A 27,028-nucleotide genomic window follows, 5' to 3' on the forward strand; every position below is an offset into this window, starting at 1 on the left:
CATGCCCCTCAACTCCCCCAGTCCTGTGCTGCTCCACTCTGCCCCCCATATGCCCCTCCACCCCCCCAGCCCCGCGCTGCCCCGCCCTTTCCCCTGCCCTCGGGGCCCCTCCCGGCCGCCGGGCGGCGCTGTGGGGAGCGGCGCGGCTGCGCTCTCGGCCGAGCGGCGCGGTTCCCGTCTCTGCCGGCGCCGCACGCCGAACTGGACTGAGCTGCTGCGGGGAGCTCATGGGCGCGCGGGGCGGCCGCGGAGCCGCGGGCACTGGCCCGGCCGGCAGGACGGGCCGCAGGTGGGGCTCTGGGGGGAGCTTGGATCCCGCCGGCCGCAGCGCTGGCTCCGCGCCCGGGGCCCTGCTGGGGAGCGGCCGGCGCCGGCAGGAGCCCCCCTTGCAGAGCGGGGCTGGGAGGGGCTGGGGGGCAGCCGCCGCCGCCTGCAGCTGGGCTCAGCCGGGCTCTAGCCCGGGGTCGGGGGCAGGCTCCCCGGTGAGTGCCCCCGATCGGCTGCTGTGGGAGGCGGGATGGAGCCGGGACCGGGCTGTAGGGCTGCAGGGTGCTGGGCAGACCCAAGCCCCTCCCGGAGCGGGGCGATCAGCCTGAGTCTGCCCCGCTGGGGTCCCGGCTGGCCCCCTCCCAGCACGTCCCGGTGGGGGAGGGAGCGGGACCCGAGCGCTGCTTCCTGCCCCTGGCACAAATAGGTGGTTGGGAAGCTGCCCGAGGCAGGGCTGGCACTTGCCTGGAGTAACCGGTGAATAGATTAGCCCATGCGGGCCCCTTCCCTGAGCCACGTCCTGGCCCAACCCTGAATTGGGGAAGTGGGCAGTACGGACTTGCTGGTGATGACATCTCCGTTTGTGGCCGTGGTGGGAACGGCGCAGGGCATCTGCCTCTGGCCGGCAGGGTCGTTGTGGCCGCGTGTGCCGAGGATGAGACCTTTATTAGAAACAGTCCCTAAGGAGGGCCTTGGCTTTGGGGCAGAGCCCCCCGAGGCAGGTGGCATTGAGCCAGTGAAGAGGTTTCTCACTGGAAGTTGCCTGTGGTCACTCTGGGGTGTGCAGTGTAGGTACTGTGCTTTCTAACGGTGCTTGGTGTCTGCAGGGTCTGGGTCTCACAGGGCAAATTGGCCAATGGCATCAGTATGCTGAATCAGTGATTCTTAACCAGGGGTCTGGGCCCCCTTGGGAGGCCGCAAGCAGGTTTCAGGGAGTCCGCCAAGCATGGCCAGTATTAGACTCGCTAGGACCCTCGGCAGAAAGCCAAAGCCTCCCTGTGCAGGACTGCAGCCTGGGGCCCCAAGCCCCACTGCCCGAGGCTAAAACCGAAGCCTGAGCAACTTAGGGCTCGTCCAGACTGGGGGGGGGAAATCGATCTTAGATACGCAACTTCAGCTACGTGAATAACGTAGCTGAAGTCGAATATCTAAGATCGAATTACTCACCCGTCCAGACGGCACGGGATCGATGTCCGCGGCTCTCCGTGTCGATTCCGGAACTCCGTTCGAGTTGATGGAGTTCCGGAATCGATATAAGCGCGCTCGGGGATTGATATATCGCGTCCAGACTAGACGCGATATATCGATCCCCGAGCAATCGATTTTAACCCGTCGATACAGCGGGGTAGTCTGGACGAGGGCTTAGCTTCGCAATGCCCCCTGTGGTGTGGGGCCCTGGGCAGTCACCCTGCTTGCTATCCATTAATGCTAGTCTTGGCTTTTGTATGCAGAAAACCAGTTCTTGTGGCAGAGGTGAGCTGTGAAGTTTGTAGAGCATGTTGGGGGGCCTCAGAAAGGAAAAAGTTGAGAACCCCTGTGCTGGAGGAAGGAGTAATTCAAGGGATGCTCCTGAGAATGGCTCCTCTGGTGGTATGTGACACCTAGATCAGGACTGGCTGGAGCTAGATTTCCCTGGGCTCAGCCATCAGTCAGACCTTAGTCTCCAAGCTTTTCCCTCCTCCTAGGCTGTTTTCCAGGGTCTCCCAGGTCTGATCACTGCAGAGGGGCAGCTCTTTTCAAAAGAGCTCAGCATGCTCATTTGTGGCCAGATGGTCAAGTGCTCAGCTCCCATTGAGGCATCAGAGTCAGGAGCATATTTTCTGTAGCACTCCATTCCCACTGTGATGCTCATGGCCTGATTTTCTATAAGGCACTGAGCTCTTTTGGAAAATCTGGCCCTAATAAATAAATCAAAAAGACAGAACGCTGGTAACCTGTTAGTTTGGGGGTGGGGGAGCCTCCCCCCCTAAAAAAAACCTTTGAAGCAAGAAATGTTCCCCCCAGATCAGAGTGCCCCCTCACAGGCCAGAGAAATCCAAGGCCTCCTGGAGCCAGACCCTTCCCTTGTTGACTGAGTGATGTTCACACCCTTTGTTCCACTACTGCAGGAGTGTCCTGCTGGTAATACTCTGCACAGGGAGCTAGATAAGGTCTGCCAAGTTCACCGTGGCCCTGAAGGCTGCTGAGGGAGAGACCTGTTGCAGCCCATGCGTCCCCCTCACTCCAGGCTCCATGCTGCTGTCAGATCAGGCACTATCAAGGTCAGTCTGCTGTAGGAATCCTGGGGCTATGGCTCATCCGTTGGGTGGGATAGGAACTCCCACTGGGTGCAGATGAACATAGCCAGTCATATGATCTCCCACTCCCCAAAGAATTGAAGAAAAGTCACTGCAATGGTACTGACATTTGGTTTGGCCTCTTTAAATAAAAGCAGCAAAGAATCCTGTGGCACCTTATAGACTAACAGACGTTTTGGAGCATGAGCTTTCGTGGGTGAATACCCACTTCCTCAGATGCATGTCCTCTTTAAATAGGCACCAGCAGCTGAGTTAGGCATGGGGTGGTCAGGAGTAAGGGGCACGGGTGGAGCTGCATGTGGAGAGCCCAGCATGGGGATAGCAGGAGGCTGTGGGTCAGGATTATGGGGCACTGGCTGAGCTAGGGGTGGGGGGAACCCAGGGCTGGAACAGCAGGGTGGGGACTGCAGGTTGTGACCGAGGAGCAGCAGAGCTGTGTGAGGAAACCATGGGGCTGGGGGATTTGTTTGTTCTAAGGGTTCCTCTCTCCCCTTCCCAGTGGTCTTAGAGTTGAGCTAGGTTAGGTGGGTTTTACTCTGCACTGAGGGGTCTTTCCTGACTCCTAGTCCAGGGCCCAAGTGCTGAGGTGCCTGAAAGGCTAAGTTAGAAACTCCAGGGGAAGGGGAGGGTCAGGGGCCCTGTCCCGCCCTGGCTCTGGGATTGTGCGTCAGAAAGCTGCCCCTTCTCTGGGAAGGGGAACAGTAGCTGAGTTTGTCTTCCCAATTTCTTGGCCGCTCTGTGGGCCTGAGCCTATGAAAGCTCCTTTCATGCCTGGTGAGTGCTGCCGAGCTCTCACTCTGTGGTGCTACCTGTAACACTAGCCACCCTGTTGGAGAGGGGAGGGACCTGGTGCGTGGAACTGTCTGGCGGGGTCTGCTAGCTGCAGGGATAGAGCGAGCCATTGTCCGGCTGCACCCTCCCCTTTGCTGTGGGCTTGGGATACCAGAGCTATTACTCCTCCCACGGAGGCTTGGATTGGGCCAGGGACGTACCAGCAGACACCACCCAACAACCAAACCGTTTATCACTCACCCTCTCTGAAATCTGCCCAGCCCTAGGGATTATTAGTGGTAGAGGTTGTCCTTAGCGCTTTCCCCAGCTGACCCCTCCTGCTATCCTCAGCACAGGTGCTGGTCCAAGTATCAGGTGAGAGAGATATACCCTGTCTGCTAGCCCTGACCCCACTCCTGCAGTTTAAATCTGACCTCAGTGAAGCAAGGGGCACTTCTCCTGCTAGCCCCACAACCATTGTGATCAATGAGGATTTAATTCTGAATGAGGACAGTTCAGACAAATCAGGTGGGGGTGTGTATGTTGTTTCACCCCAGCTGCCTACCGTTGGGCTCAGGGGTTAATGTACAAGAACCCTGTGTGTGTGTGTCCCTTGCTGCAGGAGATGCTAATGAGGGGAGCAGAGGTCGGATTTCTGTGGAATAGTGCTAGGTCAGTGATGCCCTCAGTGTTGCTAGCAAGAACCCAGCTTGCACAGAAATGTTCTTGGGCCCCTCTTCCTTAGGGACACCGGGGTTATCAAAGTGTTTCCCTGCTATGTCAGCACCCAGCTGTTGCAGCATGTGCTAATGCATGTGAACCAGGCAGCCCCAGAGAGGAGCAGCAGTTTGAACTTCTCTCTGGGCTGAGAGTTTCTGTATTGTTAGTCACACGAGGGAGGGAATTTTCTGCGCAAATTGTGTTGTCTCCCTTGACAAGGTCCTTAGAGTTTGGGTGTCCCTTTCCCAAGGCTGTTTGGGGAAGAGAAATGCCCCCCAGGCCTTTCCTCGAGAGGGAAGGGAGGGGTTGTAGGTGGTGGGATGTCAAAGGCAGCTTTCTTTCCTGTCTTTAAGGCCCTGTTACTGATATAGACTGTAGGCTGCTATGGATTAAATTTATATCCATGATCCTCATAGCCCTGATACTGCAGGTTCCTCAATGGAAGCTCCCTAGAGGACCCATCAATGCACCTTTGTTATAATGAACACTTTACCCTTCTCTGGCCATAAGTCTAACGTCAGTACTGGGCAAATTAGTCAAAACAATAGTTAAAAATAAAATTGTCAGACACATAGAAAAACATAAACTATTAAGCAATAGTCAACATGGTTTCTGTAAAGGGAAATTGTGTCTTACTAATCTGTTAGAGTTCTTTGAAGGGGTCAACAAACATGTGGACAAGGGGGATCCAGTGGACATAGTGTACTTAGCTTCCAAGGTTCCTCACCAAAGGCTCTTACGTAAATTAAGCTGTCATGGGATAAAAGGGAAGGTCCTTTCATGGATTGAGAACTGGTTAAAAGACAGGGAACAAAGGGTAGGAATTAATGGTAAATTCTCAGAATGGAGAGGGGTAACTAGTGGTGTTCCCCAAGGGTCAGTCCTAGGACCAATTCTATTCAATTTATTCATAAATGATCTGGAGAAAGGGATAAACAGTGAGGTGGCAAAGTTTGCAGATGATACTAAACTACTCCAGATAGTTAAGACCAAAGCAGATTGTGAAGAACTTCAAAAAGATCTTGCAAAACTAAGTGATTGGGCAACAAAATGGCAAATGATATTTAATGTGGATAAATGTAAAGTAATGCACATTGGAAAAAATAACCCCAACTATATACAATATGATGGGGGCTAATTTAGCTACAACGAGTCAGGAAAAAGATCTTGGCGTCATCGTGGATAGTTCTCTGAAGATGTCCACGCAGTGCGCAGAGGCAGTCAAAAAAGCAAACAGGATGTTAGGAATCATTAAAAAGAGGATAGAGAAGAAGACTGAGAATATCTTATTGCCCTTATATAAATCCATGGTACACCCACATCTCGAATACTGTGTACAGATGTGGTCTCCTCGCCTCAAAAAAGATATTCTAGGACTAGAAAAGGTTCAGAATAGGGCAACAAAAATGATTAGGGGTTTGGAGAGGGTCCCATATGAGGAAAGATTAAAGAGGCTAGGCCTCTTCAGCTTGGAAAAGAGGAGACTAAGGGGGGATATGATAGAGGTATACAAAATCATGAGTGATGTGGAGAAAGTGGATAAGGAAAAGTTATTTACTTATTCCCATAATACAAGAACTAGGGGTCACCAAATGAAATTAATAAGTAGCAGGTTTAAAACAAATAAAAGGAAGTTGTTCTTCACACAGCACATAGTCAACTTGTGGAACTCCTTACCTGAGGAGGTGGTGAAGTCTGGGACTATAACAATGTTTAAAAGGGAACTGGATAAATTCATGGTGGCTAAGTCCATAAATGGCTATTAGCCAGGAAGGGTAAAGAATGGTGTCCCTAGCCTCTGTTCATCAGAGGATGGAGATGGATGGCAGGAGAGAGATCACTTGATCATTGCCTGTTAGCTTCACTCCCTCTGGGGCACCTGGCGTTGGCCACTGTCGGTAGACAGGTACTGGGCTAGATGGAGCTTTGGTCTGACCCGGTACGGCTGTTCTTATGTTCCATGAGAGGACCCCGCAGAACTTGAGACATTAATTCAGCCTTGCAGCCCCCATGGGAGGTTACTTTCATCATCCCTGTTTTACAACCAGGGAAACTGAGGTGTGAGCCAGGGAAGGGATTTGCCCAAGGCCACAGATTAAATCAGTAATTGACAGGAATAGAAGCCCGGGGTCCTGACCCCGCTCCGTGCCCTGATCTAACTTAGTAGGCGGCTCTGACCCAGTCTAATTGCTGTGGGCAGGTGTGTATATAGGAAGTCGTCATTTTGGGGATGCAGTGACCCCAGTATCCGCTGACCCAGATCTTTACCTTGTGTGCAGGCCTTGTTCCTGTTCTTGTAATGTAACGCTGTCCCAGGATATGAGTGGGAGGTGAGGGCGATACTGGGCCTATCCCATGTGGGGGAGAACCCCAGTTGGTCCCTGTGGACCCCTACTGTGTTAATGGTGGCAGATTGCTGGCTAAGCTGGTGTGGTGTGAATGCTGGATACTCCCAAGGAGGGTGGTATTAAAATCCCCACCCCATATGCCTATGGGAAAGTTCCTGAGCCCAGATGCTCTCTCTGGTGTTGAGGATGAGCCTTGGAGATTGGAGAGTCTCAGCTCTAGTGAATGGCCTTGCATGTTCTAAGCTCTGTTTGTTCGGTCATCACCTTCCCCACCTCCTCTTGCTGCAGCAGGATGTGCAAGGGAGAGCTCCCAGCTGGGCCCTCCTCTGAGCCACAGCTGTTTGTTTGTTTTACAGGAAGGTGCTGAAACAGGAGCTGCAGGGCGGGAGCTGCTATTTCCATTTCGTGGCTCTTCCCCCCCTCCCCCCCTCCAAATAAAAATGAGGCTGAAGGTGAAACACCTGCCAGTGAGAGCCCCAAAGAGGAAATGCATTTGGAGCTGGTGTGTGTGTAAAGCCATGTCACTAGCACTATCCAAGACAGTCCGAGAGCCTGAACGTTCAGAGCTGCAAGTGCCCTGGCTCCTAAAACCCGAGCAAACAACATTCCTTTCTCTTGTGCCCTTGACCTCCAAGCACCCTGCAAACCGGAGTTGCATCACCCACTCCCGAAACGTAGCCACCTCTAGGAGTGGATGCAACAACTGTTTGATAGTCTCACACCAGCACCCGATGAGAAGGGAGGAAAACTCCTGTACCCAGCTGAAACTAGTTTAGGGAGGCTGAATGGAATTTACCTGAGATACACTTCAAACCGCTGAGAAGTTTTCCCGTTCCCTGGTGACTTACACCAATGTTCCGTTTGCCTGAACTTTGATCACAGTGTCGTGTGTTGAAGGTGCACCTGGGTAACTCCCAAAGCAGGGAGAGGGGACTTTACCCCTCCAGCTTGCCTCTGATTTGGTGACTGGGAAGGTGGAAGGAATCCTGGTGTTGCTGGCTGGGCCAGTGGACCCCCTGCAGCTCACCGCCTGGATTCCCTTCTCTTGGCAGGTTGTGCCTGGCTGTCGTGCTGGCTGCTCTCCCCACCATGGCTGCCAGCGAAGTGGTATCGGCCGCCCTACAGGACTCATGGGGGGACTTCTGGCTCTTCCGTTTCTTCCTTAATGCTGCGGGCTATGCGAGCATCATGGTGCCAGGGTTTCTGCTCATCCAGTACTTTAAGAGAAAGAATTACCTGGAGACTGGTAAGAAGGGACCAATGCACCTCAGTTCCAACCTCCGTCCCCCTGGACTCACCTCAGTCCCCTGCCAATGCACCTCAGTTCCAACCCCCAGCTCCTCTACCTCTCTGCTGTTCCAGCCCCTTGCAGAGCTCTCTCGCAGCTTCAGTGCCAGCTAGGGGCTACCCGGAGACGGCCAGATTCATCTAGCTCATCTCCACAGCTTTATCTCAACAGTGGCAGCTGTGGCTGTTTCCTGTTAGATATTCTGGAATCTGTTAGAGCAACTGGTATAGAGCACTGTGGGTAGTGCACAGAGCCCCTCAGATCTGCAAATGGGTGAGCTCTCAGCTCTGGGTGCCTGCCTGCTCTCTGTTCTCAGCTGGCAAAGGCCCTCTTGGCAAAGGGGGGGTTGGGGGTGTGAGTGGGCCAATTGAAGGTGCTTTATAGATACAGCCCACAGAAGGCCCCAGGCTGTACCTTGCCACAGCCCAGACAGGTTGAGGGGTGGGTTAGCACTGGCAGAGGGGTTTGGGAGGGAAGAAAGCCTTCCTCTTGAGTTAACGTGACCTCCCTGGTTCTCTCAACCCTCCAGGCCGCGGTATTTGCTTCCCTGTCATCAAGTCGTGCGTCTTTGGCAGCGAGGCCAAATCCACACACCCAGATGACGTCTCCCTGGCAGCCCGGAATGAGACCATGGAGTCCTCGACAGCCCAGCAGATCCTCAAGCTGCTCTTCTGTGCTGCTGGCCTTCAGGTAGAGCCCTGACATGTTCATGGCCATCCTGCCTTGGGGAGGAGATGGAGCAATGACCTGGCGCAGGTTGCCAGTTGGTGGTCTCAGGAGACTGAGTCCCAGCATCCAGTGTTCTCATGGAGTTTTGCTTGGCAGCATTGCATGCTGGGACACATAGTCTCTGTGATGGACTCCTTTTTTGTGTGCTCCAGGCTGCTTGCCAGTGTGGCCCTTTGAGTGTCCTGGAGAGCCATTCAGTCAGCGTCTGGTGGGCTGGAAGCTATTGTCTGTCTGCTCTGTGCTCTCCGCACACCTGAATGGGTGAGCTACTGCCATTTAGAACTGGTTTTTGAATTTCGTTCTGCCCCCTCCCCTGTGTTTCATGCATCAGAGCACTAGACAGTTTAACCCGTGTTCTCATCTCGGGGGCTGGAATGTCCTAAACTCAGGCTCTGCCTGTAGGTAGATTTTATTGGGAAACTGAAAAAAATCTCACCAGTGTTTTGAGTTCAGTTGAGGTGAATAGGAAATGGTGATCCTGCTTCTTTGAGTCACAGCTACAGGAAAAATGCCCGAAATGCCGCCTGAACAATGAGAGGAGGAACTGCCTCGTGGTGGAGGGACTGGATGGGGACTCAGGAGATCAGCGTTCAGTTGCTGGTTCTGTCACAGACTCGCTGTGTGATTTAGGGCAAGTCACTTTCTCTCTCTGTATGTCAGTTTCCCAGCGGTACAGTAGGAGGTAGCAGAATAACTCCATTATGTCTGTGAGGAGCTCCGATACCGTGGCAGCAGGGCCATGTAAGTACCTCGATGGACAGATGATAGTCCTCATGGAGGGCAGTTTCCTCTGGCTGGGTTTGCAATTAGAATTGGTTTTGATTTAAGAAACGATCTAGGACACTAAATGCAAAAGCCCTGTGTTAATGCACCATCAAGGCTGCAGAGTTAAAGAGCAGGAACTGCAGTGTGAAGGTTTCACTGGCATCAGGATCTTGGGCACATCTTTGCCATGTTGTCTATTCCTGTTTTTCTGGTTAAACGGGCAGCTTAGTACAGAACTGTTTATCTTGTGAAGTGTATCCCATGAAGTGTACTAGGGCAGAGCTAATGCGACTGCTGGGACACTTGCTTTGCCACTTCCTGTATTGTTTGAGTTTGTGGCTGTGCACTCAAGAGCCAGAACAGGTTTTTCATTGAGTATTTCCAGCCTTAACTGTAGGGGGAGCTGCCCTTGGGCGGAGAGTGTTCTCCAGATCTGTGCATAATGATCTGCTGCCCATTGATCCCTCTGCACACAGCTGGGCAGGAGGTAGGCTGACTTCTCCCCTGGCTCTCTGGTGGGGACAGTGGGAGTGAGGATGAAGTGGCTGAGCAGGCCGGTTCACTGCTCCCCAGCTAGATGTGGTGGTGGCAGGCATCATCTCTTTGCTGGGTGCAAATAGAGAGATGCTCAGACAGGACTGTTCCTCCCTGCATATGGTGGCTGCTGGCTGCCATCCCTACTCCTCACTCGTTCTCTGCTCTTTATGCCTTGCAGGCTTCCTACCTGACGTGGGGCGTCCTCCAGGAGCGGGTGATGACCCGGACATATGGGGCCACTGAGACAGATCCTGGTGAGAAGTTCAAAGATTCCCAGTTCCTGGTCTTCATGAACCGGATCCTGGCCTTCACCGTAGCCGGCCTGTACTGTGCCCTCACCAAGCAGCCGCGCCACGGTGCCCCCATGTACAAGTATTCCTTTGCCTCACTCTCCAACATCCTCAGCAGCTGGTGCCAATATGAGGCACTCAAGTACATCAGCTTTCCTACCCAGGTGCTGGCCAAGGCCTCCAAGGTGATTCCGGTCATGCTGATGGGCAAGCTGGTGTCACGCAAGAGCTACGAGTACTGGGAGTACCTGACAGCGGTGCTTATCTCAGTGGGGGTCAGCATGTTCCTGCTCTCCAGCGCCCCCACCAAGCACCTCTCCACCGTCACTACCTTCTCAGGCGTGGTCCTCCTGGCTGGCTACATCGTCTTCGACAGCTTCACCTCCAACTGGCAAGACGCCCTCTTCACCTACAAGATGTCTCCGGTGCAGATGATGTTTGGGGTGAATATCTTCTCCTGCCTCTTCACGATGGGCTCGCTGCTGGAGCAGGGCGCCCTGCTGGAGTCGGTCCGCTTCATGGTCCGCCACTCCGAGTTTGCGGCCCACGCCGTGCTGCTGTCCATCTGCTCCGCCTTTGGCCAGCTCTTCATCTTCTACACCATCAATCAGTTTGGGGCAGCTGTCTTCACCATCATCATGACGCTGCGCCAGGCTTTTGCCATCCTGCTGTCCTGCCTCATCTATGGGCATGCCATCACCGTGGTGGGCGGGCTGGGCGTGGCCGTGGTCTTTATGGCTCTCTTCCTGCGTGTCTATGCCCGCAGCCGCATGAAGAAGCGTAGCAAGAAACTGCCCGCCAGCGAGGTCCCAGTGCAGAAGGTTTAGGGACCATGGGACAGACCATGCCCTCCTCCCCTCTCCCACTGCAGGGCACTTGCTTTATTTGTCTTCTCTTTGTGAACCTACTGAGGAGGTGGGGAGAAACAATGACTCCCTTTGCCAACTGCTTTTCCTGGGCAAGGAGCTGGAGTGGGCTTGGAGGAAGCGAGATGCTTTCTGGGCCTCCACTGCACCTTTCTCCTGTTGCCTTAATAGATCCGAGTATTTCAGTGCTGAGATCACCCCAGGAACGGAGCAGAGGGCAGGTCTAGTTCCCAGGAGTGCAGCGGGGTTAACTCCTGCCCTTGCTCCATCTGATACTCGGGGCTTCTCTTGCAGATTATTTATGAACAAGGGAGCTTTATTCCCTGGCACTTTCTTGTCTCCAGCTTCACTCTCCCTTTCTTTCCTCACTACAGAGACGATAGTAAGGGAACGGCAAGAAAATACTATCATTTCTCTTTCCAAATATGTATGATTGAGAGGGGAGCTTCAGTCTCAGCCTGCCCCAGCAGCAGGTGGTGTAGGGAGCAGGGCAGGAGCGCTGGCTGGACGAGGGGGAGCTCTCAGCTACATCAGTGCCTGCCTTTCCCAACAGGAGGCGCTGTAGGGAACGGAGCAGGAGCATGGGGCCTCCCTAGCCACATCCCATTCCAAGGCTGGTAAAAGAGCTGCTGCATAGCAGTCTGGATTTGTGGCAGGTACCTCTTGAACAGTAGCCTTGTCCTTGCTGGCTTGGCAGGTCAGTGCACTACGCTGTCGCAGCTGGGAGCCTTCTCCATTTCTGTCTCCTGGCCTGGCACTTCTACTCCATTCCATTTGCATTTTGTGCTGCTTTTCCTTTCTTGTCACAGGTTTGAACTAGAACTCCCAGCATCCCCTAAGGGCGTTTTCTGCTCTCTGGCTTCGGGGATTTGTAATTGGCTCCTACCCTTTAGAAAAGCACAAAGATCCCCTTCCTGGGATATCCCTCCTTGTTCCTCCTTTTTCCTGCCAGCAGGAGGTGCCAGCGCCAGCCCACTCAGCAGCCTAGCTAGGGCTTTGTGGTACGCAGCGGTCCCAGAGACAGGACAAAGCCCAGCCCAGGTTCCTTTTCCCTGCACGTGGCTGCTTTAAATCCTGGCTGCAGGGAGCCACTTGCCCTGGCTCCACGTCGGGAACCTGGGTTTGACCCAGTAACTGCTTTGTTTCCAAACAGACCAGGCCCCCCATCTGCTAGGGGAATGGTTTGGGTACTTTTAAAATGCAACTTGGTCTCTTTTTATTAAATTAAAAAGCTGCTGCAAACAGTGCCCCGGGGTGGAATGTTGGGGTCTGAATGCACTTGGGGGAGAGGGGAAGGCACTGCTCCCGGGAGCTCTCTGGCTAGGGCCATTGTGGCTGAAGGGTGCACGCTGACTTTCTCACCACCTCCCCCTGGGGAGGCAGGGTAGCATTATTAGCCCCAGCCTACAGATGGGGGAACAGGCCCAGGGCGTTGCCTGAGGTCACCCAGGATTGGTGGGGTGGACCCAGGTATTGAACTCAGCTCCCCTGAGTTCTAGTCTAGGCCAGGGCCAGGTTTGGGGCTTGCACTGTGTTCCAGTCTGAGCCCTCTGCACACGCTGGCTGCTCTCTGTCCCTGTCTGTGTGGCTGCAAGGACAGCTGTTAGCTACCTGTGCCCGGCTGCATAAATGTCTTGTTCTTGGGCAGTGGGCTCTGGTCAGCCCGCCTGTAGGTTCAGCCATGGCCTCTTCTAGCTCTGCCTTCCACTGCTGGGTAGGGGCCACTCTATGCCCTGCTGAGCGCCTGCCACCCAGAGTCTCCATTGCTGTAACAGGCCGTAAGGGAGTAAAGCCTTCATGGAGCTCTTTTCTGTGCCAAACCCCAGCTTCAGACCCTCCACCCTAGAGGAGGAGAAGGTGTAGGGAGCATGGTCCGGCCTCCTGCTGTGGAGAGCAGTCAGTCAGGAGCCAGCAGGATGGGAAGCTCGTCGAAGAAGAGTCAGGAACTAGCCTGCCTGCTAGGCTAACCCTGTTCCATAATGTGCTCAGATGACTCTGTTCACTTGTGGCCACCTGCTCTCAGAAAGGCTTGAGCAGCAAGAGGGGGTCAGAGCTGGGTGACAAGAATACTCAGCAACGGGGAGAGACTGAAAAATACAAGGCTGTTTTATTGGAGAGATGATAAGCAGGGACATGAGTGGCCTATAGAAGGTAGGTTGGGCATTGCTCTTCAACCCTTGTCATAACACCAGAGCCAGGGGCTACTCTATGACAATGGAAGGTGTCAAATTCAAAATGGATAAAAGGAGACACTCAGTGACTATTAATCTGTGGAACTCACTGCCACAATATTCTACAGTGGCAAAGCACAGCAGAATTCAGAAGAGGAGGAGACATTTGTATGGTTAATGAGAACTACCCCATTCAGACTGGTGGTTAGAAATAGAAAGGTTATAAACCCCCTGCTTCAGAGTATATGCTAACCACTGCCTGGTGATGTGTAGGGAGAAACTTCCCCTATGGGCACATTTTCTGGGTTTTTTTGAACCTTTTTCCACTGAAGCATCTGGCACTGCCCGTTGTCAGAGACAGGAATCCAGTGTGAGAATACCCCTATTGGTTAAGATACAACTTCCACTTTTTTCCTCAGCTACCTCTGCCATGGTGCAGTTGTGCAAACTGGAGCATGTCCCCTGCAGTTGGTGGTAGTAAATAGCCTGTCTGCAGCACCATGCACTGCCAGGGCGAGAGCAGCCACTGTAGAAATGACACCTCTTGGAGGGGGAGACTACCAACCTGTCCCCAGCTCAGTGCCCCTTCCTAGGTGTTGGGAAACTGCAGGGCAGTGACAGAATGGTGGAGGGCAGGCTGGGTTGCCCAGAACAGGGGAGGGATTAGGGCCAGGGGTAGTTTTGCCCCAGTTTGCCCACCTTGGCTCACCCCCTCCACTTTGCCCCTGGAGGGAAGAAAAGGGGAGTGGGGGAAAGAATCCCAGTTTTGTTGAAAGGGGGAGGTGATATGTTTTTGGAGTGGGTCTTTTTTTTGCATGCAAAAATATTTTTTGTTTGAAGAATATTGACTTGTTCCTCCACATAGGTGCTGTTCAGCACAAGCCCCACAGCTGCTGTCCTTTAATGTAATAGAGAGGGACTACAACTCCCAGCATGCAAGGCAGCCAAGCCCCAGGGTCATACTTTGGGCCACAGCCCATTGCATGCTGGGAGCTGTAGGCTCTGCTCCTTTGTGTTGAAGATGGAGATTGCTCCATTTTGTGCAAGTATCACAGAGGCTGTAGCTCCTGCCCAGTAACCAACAAAGCACTTGGCTCAGGTGCCCCCTCTCCCAGCCTCATGGACAGGGCAGCTGGGGTAGGTAGGAGTGCACTGGGCACAGATACCCTCTTTCTAGGACAGAAACTTGAAAAGCTCCTGCTAAGCTCTCACAAACCTGCAGGCAGTTGTAGCCAACCCCTCTCTAAGTACAAACCTGCAGGCAGTTGTAGCCAACCCCTCTCTAAGTATGCACCCAGCCTCCATATAAGTTCCAGACATGACACTTCTCCCACCTGGGACCTGGTCACTGGTCCCCCACATCCATCCTGGCAAGCCAAGGGCAGGCACTGGAAGCAGGAGACAGGTGCTGATAGCCCTGCTATACCCACAGCTCCAAAGCAAAATGGTGGGAAGCACCTGCTGAGCAGAGGCAGGTTCTGAAGGTACAGCATGTGGGGCCTAGTTGGGGAGCTGGGTCAGCTGCATGATAGGATGTAGAGTGCAACTAACCCCAGAAATCAGAGGGTAGGTAATCACCAACACCCTCAATAGGAAGGGCAGGAGCTTTAGCAGTAGGGAAAGGGTGGACTCTTCCTAAGACTCTCCCCCTCTTTGCACACCAGGCAACCATTAGATCAGTTAGCCCATCACAGCTGCCCTCTGTCCACCAGCAGCCCTGATGACTGTGAGGTAGTACAACAGGGGAGGCCTGAGCCAAGCAAGGTCCAGCAGCTGCCAGTACCCTCCCACAAGCTGGCACTGCTCCTGAAGGCCCAGCCATCTGAGCTGGGTCCTGGCTCAGCCTATCACCCAGGAAGGAAGGGGCAGCCTGAGACTGCTGGCAGCTGTGATTCTACAGCAGCCCAGATGTACAGCAAGCAAGGGCAGAGTTTACAGGGAGAGAATTAACCCTCACTAGACAACCTGCAGGAGCTACATCTCGCTGGAGTGTACCAGCTGCACCACTGGGCCTTGGCAGGAAGGTGTCAATCTAACTGTGCCACAGCATCCTACACATCTTCCACCCCCTTGGAGAGAAGCACAGGGATAGTCCCTGTCCAGGAGCAGCGCTCCAGGTGGCCATAGGGGAACGGTGAACTTCCCACACTGGCTCCATTAGGGCTCCTGCTGAAGATAGCAAGTCAAGTCAGAGCTGGTGCTTTGCATGTGTGTTCCAGGACCAAGATCAGAAGAGCCATGAAGGTAGCCCAAGAAAACACAGAAGCTGTTCCACTGTGTAGTTTTTAGAATACCCAGACAGGGAAAGCAGCTGCCAGCTCAAGCAGTAGATACTCAGCCATTGCCTCAGAGGGTCCTGAGCAGAACAGGAAGAAAGCTCCTGTAGAGAGCAGACTGAGGGCACAGGTCGCTCTGTTTTGAGACAAGAACTGGGCAAGTCTCACCAGAGGCAGGACTCTTGACTCTACCTTTGCCTTCCATAACATTTGCACATGTGCAGCTGCCCCCTACCCATTGCTGAAAAAGGCAGAGGTGAGCTAACCCAGCTCCTCAGGAAGCTACTGTCAAAGTAAGGTGGGAAGCTGGAGGGTAAGCAACAAAGCAGGGCTCTGGCAGTGGCCAGGAGCAGCAGAGACAAAGGAGCTTCAGCCCTAAACCCTGCCTTCCCTTTGGAGGACAAGCCCACTTCCCTGCACTTGGCACACAACCTGAAGTTGAGCAGGTGCTATTCTAGCAGCCAGATACACATGTACCAAGAAGGGGCAACAGCTTCACAAGCCCCAGCCTCAGCTCCTGCTGCAGGGACTTTCCTTAAACTGACCCCCAGGGCAGGGGCTATGAATTCTTGGAGCTGCAACGTGTCTGAGCAGTTCTCTTGGAGTAGGGCCAAGCACAGCAGTATTTTGAATGCAGCACTCAGCTGCCCCAGAGCACTGCTCTCCACAACTGGTGCTGCAGTGGCCCCCCTCTCCCCCACACCTGCCATCACTCCCTTTGGGTGCTGGAGGGACTCCCAACATAACCCAGACCTCACCTGGGCACCACCCCATTGGGAAACACTGGGGGCCCAGTCTGCCCCTGCTGTGTAGAGCTGGCACAGACAAGGCAGCGGCTATGTAAACCACATTCTCTATTTGATACTTTAATTTCAGTAGAACAAAAAACCAAACCGCTGACAAAATACAACATCCTACCCTAGGATGCAGGCAGCAGCCAGGGGGGTGGGGATTAGGCTCCCTGCTGTGCTTGGGGGGGGAGGGGGCAGGGACGCTCAAGCTCAGTGCTCACCCCAGCTGGGGCAGGGTGAGTGCTTGGTGCCCAGGAGCAGCACAAGACCCCCCCATGGGGGAAAATCAGAACCCATCAGCACAACCCACCCCCCAAGTAGCTGGTTCAACACAAGAAGAAAGACAGATGGACCAGACAGGGCTGGGACCCTGCAACCCCACTCACTACTGACAGTGGGAAACAAGTGGGGAAACAACGCTAAGGGAGCCGAGGAGTCCATAGCAGTTGCAGGGGCCAGGCCCTGCCCCTTCCAAGCGGAGATGATACAGGGAGCTAAGATGGGAGGGGAAATGGCCCCCTTTAATCCACCTCCTCCATGCGGGATGCATCTTCCTCCCCCTCTAGTGGGGGGATCTCATCAGGGACAGCAACACTGGGCTCCTCTGCAATCACCTCATCCTCATCGATACCTGGGGAGGAAGGGAGATGTGCAGGCTGGTTACTTTGAGGGCCACCCCTAGGATATCACAGACACTGCGGAGCAAGGGGACCTCCAGTGAGGATGCGGCAGCCCCAAGAGGAACATGGCCTGAGTGGAGAAAAAGGCCCCTAATTCTCAGCAAAAGAACAGAAGCCCAGAGTGCAGCTAGGCCAGGGCCCTCTCCTGGAGGGCTGGGCAATGCATTTCCAGCCAATTTAGTCACAGCAGAAAACCAGCTTTCCATCAATATACTCTTTTGTGCATGCCAAAGAGCATCTACTTTCCCTGGAAAATGCACACTGCCTGTCAATAAGCCATGGCCTGAAAACCACCTTTCAGTTCAGAAATGCTGCTGCAGTGCCTCCTGCTCCCATTCTCCTTCATGGGCCAAACTGACCAAGGGATTACATTGCCCACGATGCACCACAGGAGCTAATGGGAGAGTGGTGCATTGTGGGAGATCTGAGGCCCACAGAGACAAATGGAGGCATGACACAGAAACCCCACAAGGCCCTGGTGGCAGCATTGCTGAATCAGATGTTACCATGGAACATTTTGGGTTTTCAATTTCTCACTGAAGAGTCAGTTTTCCACTAGGAAAAAGAGCCCATTTTCAAACCAACTCTCCCCCCACGTGCTGCCAACACCTGCCACTAGTCTACACGCTGGCTAATGCGCAGATCCTACCATGCTGATTCAGTTGCGCACCATTCTAGCTTGCACAGGATAAAGCTCATTTTACACCCTCCAGTCATGGCATGATATGCTTCATGCCAGGAGACAGCTCCTCCCTCCACTGTTGCAAGCCAGGGCAGGAAAGCTTGTCTTGGGACCACTCCTTCCAAGAACAGAGGAAAGGAGAAGCCAGGGTTGAGGGGTCAGAGCTCCTCCTAGTGGCCAGCATGAGTGTCCTTGGAGTGGGATAAGAGTTACTACCACTCCTTCCCAAGGAGGCCAGCTCTGTGCTGAAGCCAAAGACCAGCTCAACTGGCTAACATGCCCCTGACTTCTAAATTTCGGCTCAGACACCCAATAGAGACTTCTAGATTTCAGGGTAAGCCACCCTGACCAGGATCTCTGGATCCCTGACACTGAAGGGCTGGAAAAAGCTCCTTCCCCAGTGTCTACCATCAAATGCCAACTCTTTGTGGCTCCCTGTCATCTGGGGCACTTACCCAACCCGAGCTTGATCATCCTGTAGATGCGGTTGGAGTGGGTCTGGGGATCTTCCAGGGAGAAGCCAGAGGAGAGCAGGGCTGTCTCAAAGAGCAGCACCACCAGGTCCTTAACAGCCTTGTCGTTCTTATCAGCCTCGGCCTTCTGGCGCAGGGTCTCCACGATGGGGTGGTCAGGGTTGATCTCGAGGTGTTTCTTGGCCATCATGTAGCCCATGGTGGAGTTGTCCCGCAGCGCTTGTGCCTTCATGATACGCTCCATGTTGGCGGTCCAGCCATAGGTGCTGGTGACGATGCAACACGGCGAGGAGACCAGCCGATTTGAGATGGTCACCTGTGGAGGTGCCGGAGGGTTAAACAGGCCAGGCAAAAACAGCACGGTCTAGTCACAGCAGATGCAGGGACCCCAGCCCTTACACCAGGCTCAGCCAGAGACACCCACAAATGGCCGAGAAGCCACAGGCAGTGTAGACCTGGCTGCAAGGACAGTTTTCCTCCACAGAATCTCCCCTCTGGCGTGGCCACATCACCACCACATCCCAAGGACAGACAGCCCCGAAGGGATCTCCTAGCCAGCTTCAGGAACACTGCCCAGGATAGCACCAGCAGCTCAGCCAACCCCTTGGTACTCAGTGCACATTCCCACAGCACTAACCTTACAATCAAAGGTATTTGGGTCAGTGCTCCTCACCTGCAGCCCAGCTGCTTAGAGCAAGATGCTGCAGTACATACTAGGACCTGTAGTCTCCTTCAGCTGATCCTCCGCTGGAGACAAGAGAGACCAGAGGCCATGCACTGAGCCAGGGTCCAATCCTTGTCTGCATTCAGAGGGGCCCTGATCTCCTTCGCCACTGAGCCAGGACTTGGCCCCTGGCTGGGATCCGCACCCCACCCCCTCTTACCTTCTCAACCTTCTTATCCAGGATTTCCTTCATGAGCTTGCAGAGGTTTTCAAACTTCGCCTTGCTTTCCTCCATCTTCTTCTTCTCATCCTCATCCTCAGGCAACTCCAGCCCCTCCTTGGTGACCGACACCAGGCTCTTGCCGTCAAACTCCTTGAGCTGCTGCACGCAGTACTCATCAATGGGCTCTGTCATGTACACAACCTCAAAGCCACGCTTCCGCACACGCTCCACAAAGGCGGAGTTAGCCACTTGCTCCTTGCTCTCACCTGTGCTGGGGGAAACAAGAGGTCACCAGGGCTCGGAGCTGGCTACACTCTGGGGTTTCCAGCAGTCCCCTGGCAGGGACTGGCTAGACTTCAACATCACCCTCGTAGGGGCCATGTTTCAGCCCACAGTGCTAGGGTCAGGGTCTGGCCATTCCCTTAGAGGAATAAAGCCACAAAACTTGTACATCCACCTCCCAGACAAGGATCCCGAACCACCTGATTAACAAGAGCCTCTCTGAGGAGGAGGCTCATACTAGCCCACATGCCAGGGGGAACCCTGTCACACCAGCGACCAGAGGAGCCAGGCAGTACCTAAGCAGAAGAATCCCATTCTGGGATAACAGGAGATGTCCCCACAGGAATCTAACCCTCTTGGTATTGCATTAGCTACATCAAACCCAGCAGGCTGAGATCCCCATTCTGAGGGACAGTTTCTTCTCCAGGAGGTGGGGGTGCACGGAGTAGGGGAGGCAGGCAACACGTCTAGGTGATGGGGTGGTAGGAGAGAGGTATGGCCCCCCAGCCAGCAGTCCTCACCTGTGATGTAGTAGATGCTTTTCTGAGTCTCCTTCATGCGGGACACGTACTCAGAGAGTGAGGCCACCTCGTCACCAGACTGTGACGTGTGGTAGCGAAGCAGCTCCGACAGGCGCTTCCGGTTGGTTGAGTCCTCATGGATCCCGAGCTGGGGGCAGAGGAGATGACTTATATGCAGGCTCCAGGAAGTGGCTCACTAAACACACTCCTGCCCTCAAGAGCTGGGAAATCTAGCCCCTCCTTGCAAACACCCCACCCACACCCAAGGGTGGAGGTTGGGGGTAGATGCAGTGAGGGAGGCATTCCCATTCAAGCACTCCAGGGTACACTTAAGACAACAGATTGTTTGGCCTCTCTGCTCCAGAGCCCTGCCAGGAAGACCAGGTTTGAGCCATAAGCCTGGCCCAGAGAAGTCACCATCTTGGAACAGATCAGAGACTAGTTCTGGCTTCTCAAATGCCTGCCTGTGGAGCATGTTGAGGTAGAGCAGCATTCCCTTTGCCCCCAGGTAGTGGGCAGGCTGGCTGGCTCTCACCTTGAGGTTCTTGGAGAAGGCCTCATAGAATTTCTTGTAGCTCTCCTTGTCCTCGGTCAGCTCCGAGAAGAGCTCCAGGCACTTCTTGACGATGTTCTTGCGGATCACCTTGAGGATCTTGCTCTGCTGCAGCATCTCCCGGGAGATGTTCAAAGGCAGGTCCTCAGAGTCCACCACGCCCCGGATGAAATCTGAGGGGAGGAAAGAAGCCAAGGCCCAAGGAGGGTGATCAGAACAGCCAGGCTAACTCCATACACCCATCCCGCATGCACGAGAGCAGAAGTGCCAAGCAGGAAGCCCAAGCTCCAGACTGCGTCAGGAGACCTGATCCTCTAGATCCCTTCCAGCAGTGCCGCGAGGCTGTATGATGTACAGGGGTGGTGCAGTGGTGAGGGAAGATACCAGAAGCCGGGGGAGCTGTTTAGAGAGAGAGTGCTGCACAAGGGTAGGGTGCTACACTGGGGGTTCTTACTCAGGTACTCTGGGATGAGCTCATCACAGCTGTCCATAATGAAGACACGCCTCACATACAGCTTGATGTTGTTCTTCTTCTTCTTGTTCTCAAAGAGGTCAAAGGGGGCCCGACGTGGGATGAAAAGCAGAGCTCGGAACTCCAGCTGCCCCTCCACGGAGAAGTGCTGCAGGTTGGGAGAGACAGGGGTGAGATGAACAAAACTCCTATGGCTTCGTTCCTCTACCCCTCCCCTGGGGAGAGCCCTTCCTTTTGACCCGGGCTGCAGGAGCACCCAAAGGGCCTTGGGTAGGGGGACTGAATGGCTACCTTGGAGCAAACTGCACAATGCATTAGACAGGCAGGTGGGACAGCAAGCCTCTTAGTGCTCCCCCCTTCTTCCCCACTGTGCCAACATCTCCTCCTCCAGTGACTGCTGGGCAGGATCTAAGGTCCCCAAAGCAGCAGCTCCTATCCCTATTCGTGCATGCCAGAGTGGCAGCCAGGGCCTCAGGAGAACCCTGCACACCTGGATGAAACGGGATTGGGAGCGAGGGTCACCCTGATCAAAGGGCCAGCAAACCTGCACCACACCCAGGTGGGAGGCTCCATGCCCAGGGCCAGCAGTGATATGTCAAACGGGCTCAGCTGGGTGATCTGCTTCCCTCAGTAGAACTGGCTGTGGTCCATGGGCATCTCACTGGGTCTAAAGGAGCATTTTGGGCCCCCCCCCTTCAATACTAGAGCCCACCCCTATGGGGGAGAAACATGGACTGTGCACTAATCCATCCTGCTTTGTGAGGTAAGGGGAACCTTGGCCTCTACCAGCCCAGCCCCTGCACTCACCTTGACAGCCAGGTGGTCCTCCCAGTCATTGGTGAGGCTCTTGTAGAACTCTCCATATTCCTCCTGGGTGATGTCATCAGGATTGCGTGTCCAGATGGGCTTGGTCTTGTTCAGCTCCTCCTGGTCGATGTACTTCTCCTTGATCTTCTTGGTCTTCTTCTTTCCCTTACCACCCTCCTCTTCCTCCTCATCTGAGCCCACATCCTCAATCTTGGGCTTCTCCTCATCCTTGGGGGCTGAGTCCTCATCCTCCTTCTCCCCCTTCTCTTCCTCTGCCTCATCATCACTGATTTCCTTTTCCCGCTCCTTCTCCAGCTGTAAGAAGGAAGTGAAAGAGGGTCACGGCCAAGGCACCTACCTTACTCAGGGCCTCCTATGCACAGGAGATCAGGGCAGCGACAGACACCGTTGCCCCAAGGGAGACAGGAGTTTCAGTCTGGTGGGTGCCATGCAAAGGCTAAATATTGCAGTGATGCACTGCAGGTAAAGCACTGGTTCAAATTTCGCACATGGTGCCTTCCAATGGCTGAGCTGACAGAGGGTAAAGGATCTATGGCTACCACCAGCTGGTGAGACCTCCCATAGCTCATGCAATAGAGGCCCATGTAGGTGAAGTTCCAGCCCCAGTCCCTCACCTGGTAGTTTAGGCAATGGCCTGAGGTCCCTGTACAGATTTTAGGGATGCGAGTTTGACTATGCAGTACACCCTTTTGGTGATCCCCACCCCCTAGCAACAGTGAACTAGTTCCCACCCTTGTTGGTACAAGTTCCCACCCTTGTACCATTCTGCTGGCCAACTCCTGCAGCAGCAGAATGAGTGCACAGCCCTTGCCTCCAGACCCTGGTAAAGGCCATGACTGTCTCTTACATGCACACTCATGTGCAGATGGGAAGGCTCAAGGTGGAATGTACCATCCTCTCCCACTCTCAGCTTGGGCCTTCCCCCATGCTCCATCTGGTCTTTCCATGGATCCCACCATCTCTCATACGTACATAAAGGGTGATGGGGTAGCCAATGAACTGGGAGTGCTTCTTCACCACCTCCTTGACCCGCCTCTCCTCAAGGTACTCTGTCTGATCCTCCTTCAAGTACAGGATCACCTTGGTGCCACGTCCAATGGGCTCACCTGTGACATCAGGAGAGAGGCAGTGGCATTACTGGCCACAGGCACTGGCCAGAGCTCACTCTGCAGATCGTGTGTCAATGCCAGGTGCAGCCCACAGCTAAACTAAAGGGAGGATCATAACAGTATTTCTATCGAGAACCAAGGTCAGAAAACCCACCCATGAGCAGGAAGGGCAGATCCACAGCTACCACTGGCCCTGCACCAGGGTTAGACCACAGCTTTGGTTAGCACTGAGGGGCGTTTTCTCTCCCAGCTCCTCCAGCTTAGACCTGGGACCTAACCCAAGCTGACAAGTCACTTAAGCTCCGCACATGATCCCATGAGCCTGGACCCTCTCCTACTAGTTTCCCCACCAAGTGGCAGCTACAGACAACTACACCTCATCTCTCCATACTATCTTGTCACCAGCCACCTCAAACCACTCTGGGGACCCCATGGCAGACAGGGTGGGGGGGACATGGCTGGTATCCTACAGACCCCTCTCTGGGATTTGTGGTCGACAGGGTGGGAGGGGATGACTAACTCCATACGGACCCCTCTCTCTGGGACCCCTTTGCAGACAGAGGGGCGGGGGGGTGGCTGATTCCCTGCAGACCCCATTGCCAGTCCATACCATGATCGGATTTGACAGTGAAGGAGCCGCCTGCTGACGACTCCCAGGCATACTGCTCATCATCATTGTGCTTGGAAATTACCACAACCTTCTCAGCCACCAGGTAGGCAGAGTAGAAGCCCACACCAAACTGCCCAATCATGGAGATATCAGCACCAGCCTACAAGAGGGAGGAGAATGGATGAGAAGAGCAAGAGACCAGAGACAGGTGAGGTCTGTGATGCAGCCAGGTGTGTCCCAGTAGCAGGGAGCCGGGCCAAGGGCCAACACACAGAGATAATGCCACAAATACAGACAGGGCCAGGGCAGGGCTCCGTCACCTCCTCTCTGTGCAGGAACACATGGACAACCCAAAAGCACTGCAGGCTGCTCCCTGGGAGAACACAGGCCCAGAAAGGGGTAATCTCTTAGCCAGCTACTGAGTGTTGATGTTGCAAGGCCCTGTGGAAGACTAGATGCCCAGGCCCACAAGGGGTCCAAGCACTCTAGTGCAGAGGCTGAAAGCCACTCACCTGCAGGGCTTCCATGAAGGCTTTGGTACCAGATTTGGCAATGGTGCCCAGGTTGTTGATGAGATCCGCCTTTGTCATACCGATACCTGTGTCCACCAAGGTAAGGGTGCGGTCCCGGGGGTTTGGGATGATGTCGATTTTTAGCTCCTTGCCACTATCCAGCTTTGAGGGATCTGTCAGGCTCTCATAACGGATCTTGTCCAGGGCCTGGGGGAGGATAGAGACAGTTAGCAAGGTCCACCCACCATTCACCTGCTCCATGGATCCTGTATGCTCCCTGCCTTGGGACAGGGAGGCCCATGGACTCTCGAGATATCACCATGGCACAGATCTGCCACAAAAGCTCTGGCTTCACTCAAACCCCTCCAGAGGGAAAAACAAGAGGCCCTGATTGAGAGAGGCACCATGGCTACTCCATCAGAGCAGCATGCAAGGCAGAGAGCCAGGCTCACTCACCCACCACATGCACAGGAAGGGGAATACCTAGAAACAAACAGACAACACTAAATGACAACTCCATGCCAGCTCCTCCAAGGGCAGCAGAAACAAAACTAAGGGATAGGGGCCACTGCCAGCAGGGTTGCATCTTCTGCTCATGCCAGGACCTACGGGCACACTGATCTACTACTCCAGAGAAAACATGGGGGTGGCAGGGGAGAAGAGGGGGATTATTTGGGGCTCTCCAACCCTTTCTTAGGGCAGGTGACCACAAGCATATCTGGTATTAACCAGCCCCCTCGCTGGCAATCTTAGGACAAGGGCAGGGAGCCAGAACCCCCCTTAAGGATGGGTCCTTTAGGGAAGGGCCAAAGCACCTTACAGAGCCCTTTCATCACTAGCCATGCCTCTTTAAGGGCCTCAGCAAATAGGGGAAAATCAATGGTTGCCCTAGTAACAGGAGCAGGCAGTGCCCGCTGTACCCAGCAGCAGCACTGCAGAGCCCCCACTCCCGCTGGGGCGGGCGGGCCCCCATGCTCACATCAGAGGCGTTGGAGATGATCTCCCGCAGGAAGATCTCCTTGTTGGAGTAGAAGGTGTTGATGATCAGGGACATGAGCTGGGCGATCTCTGCCTGGAAGGCGAAGGTCTCCACTTCCTCCTCCCCATGCTGCACTCCTTCGGGCATCTGAAAAACAAGGCCGGGCTCAGAGCACCTGCCTGGCGCCCCGTCCCCCGCACACGGCTCCTTGCCGCGAGCCTGCTCCCCCTGGGGCGCCAGGGGAGACGCGGGGGCACCGCCCGCCCGAGGGGCCAGGACTGCGGCTTCCCGCCGGCACCTGCTGAGCCACCTGGGCCGGCGGAGCCGGGCCCCGGCCCCGGATCCAAGGCCCGGCCCGGCCGAGCCTCCAGCCTTACAGGCTCCCGCCCCGAGGGGCCCCGCTCAACATGGCAGCGCCCAGCGGAGCCACGTGCGCCCCCCACCCCGGCGGCCCCCGTGCGGGGCGCCCCCACCCCTGCCAGGGCCGAGCCCGCGCTGGGCCAGGCGCCCGGCCGCCCTTACCGTGACGGGCAGCGGGAGATCGGGCGGGAGCGAGCTCGGTCCCTGGTGCTCGGACTGCGGCGCGGCCGGGAGAGAGAGAAAACAGGGCCGCCTCCGCCCGGCCTATATAGGGGCTGATACCGGCCCGGCCCCCGTCTCCCTCCGCCTTAAAAGGGCCGGGCCGGAGATAGTGTTTTGTCTCCCTGTAGCCTTTTCCCTACCATGCACATATGCCCCAGTTCTTCCTCTCACCCCAATACCTAGGAAGCTCCTTACATCCCCAGGTACCCTGACACCCCACTACTGAGGTATCCTCTGGTACCCTGACACCCCACTACTTGTAAATTCCCCTGCTAGTCCAGCTCCTGACACCCCAATTCCCCACTCACCCACTATCCAGGAATTCCTGTGCCCTATCCCACTGCTGCCTCAAGTCTCTCAAGGATATTTCCTGGTACCCCCCCTCCCCTCAGTTCTTGGGGTCCCCACTAGTAGCCAATTCCCTTGTAACTCAAAATCCTAGGAACTCTTTAACAGCTCAGCAACTCCATTCCAAGTACCATCCCTTGTGTTTCCCTTCCACCATCTCTTCTTCTCATACCCCTGTATCCCCTCTTCTGCTTCCACCCTGGTCCCAACCTCCCTTACTTGTAACTTTCAAGAAGACTTGAAAAAAGTTGATTGCCAACATTTAAGAAGGATGAACTGAATGAGCAGGGAAGCTATAGGCTGGTTAACCTGACATCAATCTTAGGCAAAACATGGAAAGGCTGATATGGGATGCAGTCAGACCTAAGACCTAAAAGATGATAATGTAAGCAATGCCAGACAACATGGTTTTATGAAAAATAGATCTTGTCAAAGAAACTTGGTATAATTTGATAAGATGGCAGGTTTGGTTGACAAAGGTAACTGTGTTGAGATAACAGGTTTCTACAAGGCATATTTAACATAGGGTACGTCTTCGTTACCAACATTAAAGTGCTGCCATGGCAGCGCTTTAACATGGCTGTGTAGTCATGGCACCAGCGCTGTAAAAAAACCACCCTCATGAGGGGAGGGTCTCCCAGCACTGGTGCACTGTACAGCAGTGAACTGCCACTGTACAGCACTGCAACTTGCATCGCTTGGGGAGGTGTTTTTTCACACTCCTGAGCGAGACAGTTTCAGCACTGTAAAGTAGTAATGTAGACAAGACCTCAGTCCCACATGACATTTTGATTAAAAAAATGTAGCACTATACAAAAATCAACATGACCCATATTAAATGGATTAAAAATTATTAACTAATGGATTGCAAAGAGTAATTGTAAATGGAGAAGGATGTTCACAAATTGGAAAGCATTCAGTAGAAAGCAACAAGAATGATTCAAGGTCTTGAAAGCATGCCTGATAGTGAGAGAACTTGATCACAATCTACATTCAAGTACCTACAGGGAAAGAGACTTCTGATAGTAGCTGCCTCTTTAATCTCACAGGAAAAGTCATAACAAGATCCACTGGTTGGAGCTGAAGCTCAATGAAGTCAAATTCAGACTAGAAATAAGTTGCAAATTTTGAAGTGAGGGTAATAAACCATTGGGAGGAAAAAAAGTACCTATGAATGTGGAGGATTCTCCATCATTTGTGGTCTTTACAGGTAGACTGTCTGTCTGTCTGTCTAGAAGATACATTCTAGCTCAACCAGAAGTGAAGGGCTTGCTGCAGGAATCAGTGGGTGAGGTTCTATGGTCTATGTTACCAAGGAGGTCAGAAGAGGTGGTCCTTTCTGGCCTTAAAAATCTATGAAGCTTTGGAGGCGCCTACTGAGCTTCCTCCATGCA

The 27,028-nt window shown here is 54.1% G+C and overlaps 3 protein-coding genes across 6 annotated transcripts in view; 1 reads left to right on the forward strand and 2 right to left on the reverse strand.

Annotated features, from left to right (window-relative positions):
* SLC29A1 (solute carrier family 29 member 1 (Augustine blood group)) overlaps nt 1-27,028 on the reverse strand; it is a 201,883-nt gene that overhangs the window by 110,564 nt on the left and 64,291 nt on the right. The window lies entirely within an intron of this gene.
* On the forward strand, nt 459-12,120 carry SLC35B2 (solute carrier family 35 member B2). Of its 2 annotated transcripts, none has more exons than XM_050950041.1 (4): nt 459-482; nt 7,456-7,649; nt 8,221-8,381; nt 9,901-12,120. In XM_050950041.1, exons 2-4 carry the CDS (start codon nt 7,493-7,495, stop codon nt 10,837-10,839), a joined length of 1,257 nt encoding a protein of 418 aa, XP_050805998.1. In that variant the 5' UTR covers nt 459-482; nt 7,456-7,492; the 3' UTR covers nt 10,840-12,120. The 2 variants fall into 2 exon arrangements, with proteins under 2 accessions (XP_050805998.1, XP_050805997.1); XM_050950040.1 differs by lacking the exon at nt 459-482 and adding an exon at nt 2,415-2,528.
* Nucleotides 16,176-25,334, reverse strand: HSP90AB1 (heat shock protein 90 alpha family class B member 1). The gene is made up of 12 exons (XM_050950017.1): nt 25,227-25,334; nt 24,705-24,851; nt 23,726-23,932; nt 23,214-23,373; nt 22,467-22,600; nt 21,474-21,788; nt 20,649-20,814; nt 20,177-20,367; nt 19,642-19,789; nt 18,836-19,104; nt 17,934-18,267; nt 16,176-16,747 (listed from the first exon to the last, which is right to left on the reverse strand). Exons 2-12 carry the CDS (start codon nt 24,849-24,851, stop codon nt 16,638-16,640), a joined length of 2,181 nt encoding a protein of 726 aa, XP_050805974.1. The 5' UTR covers nt 25,227-25,334; the 3' UTR covers nt 16,176-16,637.

Source organism: Gopherus flavomarginatus, chromosome 4 (assembly GCF_025201925.1).
Source record: "Gopherus flavomarginatus isolate rGopFla2 chromosome 4, rGopFla2.mat.asm, whole genome shotgun sequence".
NCBI classification, from domain to species: domain Eukaryota; kingdom Metazoa; phylum Chordata; order Testudines; family Testudinidae; genus Gopherus; species Gopherus flavomarginatus.

Bases quoted from the DNA above. Each gene is read 5' to 3' on its own strand.
- HSP90AB1 (XM_050950017.1), bottom strand. From the start codon at position 24,851: ATGCCCGAAGGAGTGCAGCATGGGGAGGAGGAAGTGGAGACCTTCGCC. The intron at 21,789-22,466 runs GTACGTATGAGA...TCCTTCTTACAG, and splicing joins GCTACCCCATCACCCTTTAT to CTGGAGAAGGAGCGGGAAAA. The intron at 20,815-21,473 runs GTGAGTGCAGGG...CCCAACCTGCAG, and splicing joins AGGACCACCTGGCTGTCAAG to CACTTCTCCGTGGAGGGGCA.
- SLC35B2 (XM_050950040.1), top strand. From the start codon at position 2,500: ATGCTGCTGTCAGATCAGGCACTATCAAG. The intron at 7,650-8,220 runs GTAAGAAGGGAC...TCAACCCTCCAG, and splicing joins AAAGAATTACCTGGAGACTG to GCCGCGGTATTTGCTTCCCT. The intron at 8,382-9,900 runs GTAGAGCCCTGA...TATGCCTTGCAG, and splicing joins TCTGTGCTGCTGGCCTTCAG to GCTTCCTACCTGACGTGGGG.